The sequence below is a fragment of the Suricata suricatta genome, chromosome 8 (assembly GCF_006229205.1).
Source record: "Suricata suricatta isolate VVHF042 chromosome 8, meerkat_22Aug2017_6uvM2_HiC, whole genome shotgun sequence".
In the NCBI taxonomy this organism is placed as follows: domain Eukaryota; kingdom Metazoa; phylum Chordata; class Mammalia; order Carnivora; family Herpestidae; genus Suricata; species Suricata suricatta.
This window is the reverse complement of record NC_043707.1, coordinates 95,617,772-95,624,463: the sequence shown is the minus strand read 5'-3', so window position 1 is coordinate 95,624,463 and position 6,692 is coordinate 95,617,772. Positions and strand designations below refer to the sequence as shown.

Below are 6,692 nucleotides of genomic sequence, written 5' to 3'. Positions count from 1 at the left end.
TTTCTCAGCTTCACCAAATGCAGTTAAGGCAGTGGACCGATGCTGTTCAGGGCAAGTCCTCAAAATAACTCAAGTGCCAGCAGCTGCACCGGACTTCCTGTCCTCCATCCATTCAGGGTGGACGGACCACAGGTAGCTGACGCTGACCTATCACGGCCACGGGCTCAGTAAAGGCCTGGCTGAGCCCAGGTGCACTGCTGGTACCAGGGGAATCTCGAGGGGACTGGACAAACTGAATGTACAGCTCCTGGCTGGCTTGCCAGGAATCGCTACCAGGCGATTGCAAGGTGCAAGAGCATCCTGGTTCTGGGGGTCCCCAACGGACCAGGTTTGGCCACTTGCCGCTGACAAAATCCAAAGGCAGAGAAACGCATGGTGGTAAAACAAGAAAGGGATTCATTTCAGTAGGCAACACCGGGAAGACAGTGGAGTGAAGTCACAAAGATGGTCTCCAAAGTGCTGAAAATACTTTGGGTTTGTATTAGGAAAAGGAGGGGCAATGGTGGGTGGAAACATGCAGGTGCGCAGTAAAGGTCAAGTCCATCACTGTCTCCTGGTAAGTTGCGTGGGTTTTGCTGCCGTCAGGGCAGTCCCTATTATTTGAGGGGTAGTTTCAGCCCCCATCAGGGCATGCTTTGCTGGCCAGGTCTTCTGCCTGAGTTAACAGATAACCTGGAAAGAAGAACTTCAAATAAAAGGTAAATAAACATTAAAAAACAATTTTTTTAAACGGAAGTCCTTTCAATAGAATTTGTATATGCTAGAAAAAAGACTGAGAAGTTAAAGACCAGTTAATGAGTAATCTGGTTTTAAGGTGAGATTTTACTTTATACCTTCTGTATCCTTAGTTGTCTCCGAATGAATTACCTAAACATCTTCACTAACTACCAAAGACTCACCGTTCTCTAAATTTCCCACTCCTTGTCTCCATACCTGAGCTAAGGTCACTTCTCTCTGGAAAGTCCTTCCCTAAATATCATTTAATCAAACGCTGCCAGCGTGTTTAAGGCGATCTCTTCCAAGAAATCGATCTCACCACTCACACTCCAGAGAATTAGTTTTTATTGCCTAAACACCGATTATCCTTGAAGTCTTTTACAGGCATTTATAATCAATTCCAGTTTGTATCCTAGCTGTTCACATTGGTTTTACGTGTTTCCCAGGTACTAGGTACTAGGTTTCTTACAGGGGAGGGGGGGAATCAAGATTTACTCATCTTTGCGTCCCCTACAATGTTCAGCATAATAGAAAATCAATGTTTGAATTAATGAAGTATATTTTGCAATTCTATGTGTATGATGTTAAAAATTGAGAAAGACCAAATGATTCACCAGCTTTTTTTCAAAATTTTATTTATATAGAATCTTCAGAATGTTTCCCTTTACTTTTTACCACAAGCTAAAGTTTCAAAGCTTAAAATCAGATATTTTATAACATGTCATTGTTAAGTACAGGGCGAAAAGTTCCACCATTTTGAGGAAAAGCATTCATAACTGTATAAACATTAATATTTACAATATTCTTTAATATAGATTTAGACAATGTGGCATCATATTTAAATGTACAAAATAGTTTGTCATTATCTTTCATTACAGAACATCCCAAAATTCAAAGAATAAAAGAAATCCATAAACACTAATAACATTTGTGGAAAACCACAGCAACAGGTTTATCAAGAGAGTGAACTCATACATAATACACAATTTACACATCAAATCCACAAATTCAAAGACCTATGGCCAGTCTATTTAAATCATGCTGGAATCTAAATACTATTTTATAATTCATAGGTTGAAACAAATATTCTGTGATAACCTATGAGACAGGAGTACAAACTATGAAATTACATTTAACATTCTTCTTAAATCCTCAAAGAATATTCAAGAAAACCTCAAAGATAGCGCACAAGGCGTTTTTCCCTGAAATTAAAGTTCTTACGGATATATTCATAAATATAGTCCAAGGAAGAAAATACAAACAACCCAGATATCCTAAGTTAATTATGCCTTCTCAAATTCAGTTTGGCATAGAGCTTCTGGTATAATTATGGCTTCTCTGGGAAATTTTGATTTTCTCATTTAGGGGAGCTAACATATTTATTCTCTGCCTTGTTCCAGAAAGAATTTATTAAGGTGGCTTAAAAGATTCAGAAAAGGCCAGAAAGCACAAATTACAGGGAATATGAAAAAAAAGAGAGAGAGAGAAAATAGAGTTTTGGGGAAAAGCACATATAAAAAAAACCATTTAAGAAAAGGTCAGGAATTAAAGTATATTACATTATTCTCCACAGTGATTTTCTGGAAATATTACAAAGTATGGTATTAATTTGTAAGAAAACTAGCTGCTGGGAAACTGGGGATACTGATCAAATTTGTTAAATTTTGTATTAATCCTGATAGAGACGATGAAAAAATGTGCTTTTTCCTTTGTGCTTGGATGAAGTTAAGTTTTCCTAAATGCCATCACGTAGGACTCTGGACTCAAGTCTCTTGCTACTGGTAGAGGAGAATGTAGGTTAAAAAAATTAGTTGCCTTTCCTTAAACTATTGAAAATCCATCAGCTGAGTGCCTGCTGATGACTTGAGGATACGCAGCCTTAGGTCAGGGGTCAGGTGTCCATCAGTCTCACTGTCCACATGCAAAGCCTCAACCCTGGGGTGTCCTCCCGCCCCCCCATCAGGACCCAGCAAGACCAACGGGAAGCAGTCACGGGGCAGAGCAGGCCTGCTGGGGTTGGCCCGGTGAGGCTTTGGCCTCCCGCCCAGACCGCTGCCGCTGTAACTCGGGCTGCTTTCCGTGTGCACAGTGCAGACCCCACCCCCTCCTGTGGGGAGCACAGTTCCGGAGGCAAGGCGGGGCACCACTGGCTTCCGCGGGGCACGAATGTCTGTTAAACGCTACTCTTCAGGACCCGTTAAACAAATGCTATATGCTGAGAGGTAAGAAGTAGAGGGGTGGGGATGAAGAGAAGGGCTTGAGGGAAATGAAGAAATGAAAGGTGGAGGATACATGGCATGAGTTTCAAAACTATAGATTAAGGATCAGAACAAAAATGTCTTCGTGAAAGCTAAAACTAATCACTGCCTCCTTTTTTTTTTTTTTGGAAGGAGGGCTGTTCCTAATCAACATTCCTAAGTTTTGGTCAGGTGAGTGAAGAATGAAGTTCAAATCTATAGATCTAAAGCCCCAGGAACTGCAGTGTTCTTGGCTGGGGTGAAGCTGCCCGAGGGCCTGTGACATCGGCTTTACCGGGAGAGAGGAATGACTATGGTCTTCTGAAGGACACCCCTCAGAATATAGGGAGGGCCACCTTACCATCGATTAGGCACCACGTCTCCAGCCCACAAAATGTTTTAATTCCTTGTAAATTCAGAAGGAAAAAAAATCAATCTTATCGATTGAGGATATGTTTATAAACATTAGATTCATTTCATACAAATTCAAGTATAATGAATTAATTTTTAATTTTTTTTCTGGAAGAAGACATCCAAGAAGGCAAAAGTGTCTACGTCCTAATGTGGCTTTGAAGATAGTTCAAGGATAAAATAATGGAAGGGGAAGGAGTCTGATCTTGTTGATCTTATTCCACTGATTTTTGTTTTGAATGTTACTTTGAGATTCGATTTTAAAAAGAGCCAAGTCTTATACTGAGAAAGTGCTACTGTCAATTTCCACTAGCCAAGCAGGACAAAGAAAAAAAAAGCTCATTATTTTATTGTCACTGGGCAACAACAGTAAGAATCAAGTGAGGATAAAGAGATGTGGATGTTTTCAGGTCCTGTCTCCACTCCTGTAGACACTACCAGAGGGAGGTTTTCCTTTGGGTCTCTACCTCATCCATTTCCTATATTACACGGCTTCTCAAGAGACTTCCTCTGTGCTTCTCCCCGGCCCTGGCTCTGACTGCCCTCAGTAGCCCAAGCCGGCAGTGGACGTGGGCACCTGCAGTTGCAAGAATGTCTTAAGAAAATGACAGGAGCAAAAGGAAACAGGGAGAATGAAAGGAGGAGGGAGAGGAAAATACTACAGATTTTCATGTTCTAAAATTACATGGTCTGAGAAAAAAAAGGGGGTGAGAAATTTCTGCTAAATTACCTGTGTTTTATTCACTTTGTTTTTCAAAAAATATGTTATGATAAATGTACTCTATCATCAGGAAAAAATAATCAGTAAGTATTATTTTAAAAAATTGTGCTCTCCAACTCTGAACTTGGAAGATTACCATCTCTGACTTCCTCACATATGGCTTAGGTTGGTAAGTATGGTTACCTGTTGGCATGCAGAAGAACTGGGTTTGAGAACAGAAGTTTTAACAATTTCCATTCTTTTCCATCACCCAAATTCATCAATATTATGCAGAAAAATCAATCAAGAGAGCTAATTAATACCATGTTCTAGGATCTGTTCCCAATGTACAATGAGAAAAATGTCAAAAGGAAGAGTACAAAGGAATCAATTATTACCTTTTACAATCGTTCTGTGCTTGAAAGGAAAACTAAGTCAAAAAACTTAGACCCGTGGATTACGAGTGAAGAGCTTGAGGTCCAGACAGATTATGTGATTTTATCACTGTCACAGAGCAAAGCTGATAACAGAATTAGGATAAGAACTCAGGTTTCCTGATTTTTGGTCTATAGCTCTCACAAACCCAGGTCCCAAAAGTAATTGCTTTATGCACTTTTTCATGGTTTATCCTAACTACATATAAAGAAACACATTTTAGACCTGGAAGGATGTTAGGAAGGTGTCTAGACCTCAGTTACACAAGAATTTAGGCCCAGACAAGGTCAGTTATATATATCCATCTCTCCACCTCCCACCTCTAAGTCACAAGGCTGATCCAAGACCCAGGCCATCTAAAACTGGCTCACTGTGCTCTCAAACACTGCCATATTCTTCTGTGGCTACTGACTGCAACCAAAAGAGAAAAAAATACAGAATCATATACAGTTAAGATATAGTAAAACTGTTATTAATAAGGATGCTTGGAGAATGGGTGTAAATCAGTTCCATGCTAATAGAAATAAACTCAAATCTATTTGAGTAAATCAGGCAGCATGACTACTAATTTTACTTGAAAATATACTTAAATGTAAATCACAACTCTAAGTTTTGTTGTTGCTGGAAGATGATATAAATAAGGGCTTTTGGTGTCTCAGGTGCATGCATCTGAAAATAAATTATAAACGTTTGTAATTCTCTGGAGGAGGGGATGGAAGAAAATGGCCAGCAACTTGTTTTCTGTGAGGCTCATTAGGTAATAAGACTTGTTTCACATTTTTAAAGGATTACAAAGAAATATAAAGAAGAATGTCTGATAGAGATAGTATGTGGCCTAAAAATCTAAGTTACTGACTAAATATCCCTTTACATAAAAAGTTTGATGACTTATGTGCTAGATTTAGAAAGTATATGAAACTGGGCTAGATATGTAAGATACCCTGGAAGGCTTTTTTGTTTTTAAAATTAAATCCCTGATTTAATTTTTAAGCATTATTATAATTTGCCTCTTCTGATAGCAGGTAGTAGAAAAATCTAGTTTGAGGGCTTTGATTACTTATTTTCCAATTAAAGGAGGTTTTATCACACACACATAAAAGTGGATATACAGTTGAAGCTAATTATTTCAGGTATCTGAAATCCATATAAAATGTTTCAGACAGCCGAGAAAATGGCATATCCTGTAGTATTACTGCTATAAAATACAATGGAAACAAATACCTATAATGGGAAGACTGGCAAGCTGATTCCCTCCTTTGGGTCTCTTCTCTATGCATGTTTAAGACAGTCTCCTTACGCCTCCCCGGGCCTCATACAGCATGTTGTTAGATTTATTTATACCACTAGTCCTCAACCATGTTCACTGCCTCAGTAACCATCCACCCATATTTCATTTGCAACCATAACCAAGTATCACCAAAACACAGGGAAAAAGGGGAAGTGCTCCTATTGACACACAGACATAAAGTGCCAAAAATGGAATGACTAGTCTGGGGAGAAATGAATATTACAGCTATTCCATAGATCGACCTGAATACAGCCGCACAGCAGACAGCCCTGCAGGGTCTGCTGCACAGCTTACTGGCCACGGCCGGACTGGAACAGTCAGCAGACCCTGGTTCACACAACACTCTGATCAGCACTGCAGCAGGACACATCCGTATCTGTTTAACGTATGACTTATGTGGCCGAGTTGGATTTTGTGAACTAGAAAAAAAAATATTAACGTGTGCCACTATTAGCTAAATTACAATAAATAATTTCAAGGTTATTATTTTGAGAGTAGGATCTACTGTGTGCAGATTAGAATGCCTTACTTTAAAATAATTACATCAATACTTCCTTTGGACCCACAGCACAGTCCGCTTCAGCCACTCCATTCTCTTGCTTGCTTTTATAATTGGAAATGAATAAATTTTCTATTTGAGTCAAGAATTCTTCAGCAATGAAGCAATTAGTCACGTTGCTCAGAGTTTTCCTCAGACACTCCAAGAGCTATTGGAAAGAAAAGTTTTATATTTAAATACACAAAAAGTTTATACTTTTTGCACTATCATTATTGTATGCCTTTCCAAATCTCAATTTTCTAACAGTCCAAAGAGAAACAGTCTCCTTAAATGTGGTTGAAGATAGACTTGTGATCAATAACCATGCATCTAGGGTATAGGAAGTCACTGCTGAGAAATGCTTGG

The 6,692-nt window shown here is 39.1% G+C and overlaps 1 protein-coding gene across 4 annotated transcripts in view; it reads right to left on the bottom strand.

The window, feature by feature from the left end:
* Nucleotides 1-1,326: 1,326 nt before the first annotated feature.
* The window catches only part of MYSM1 (Myb like, SWIRM and MPN domains 1), a 38,268-nt gene continuing 32,902 nt past the window's right edge, over nucleotides 1,327-6,692 (bottom strand). For 3 of the 4 annotated variants that reach the window (XM_029946769.1, XM_029946771.1, XM_029946772.1), the window contains one exon: nucleotides 1,327-6,495. In XM_029946769.1, coding sequence (XP_029802629.1) covers nucleotides 6,328-6,495 — 168 coding nt within the window. In that variant the 3' untranslated portion in view covers nucleotides 1,327-6,327. The remainder of the gene's footprint in view (nucleotides 6,496-6,692) is intronic. The other variant, XM_029946770.1, reaches the window with a different exon arrangement.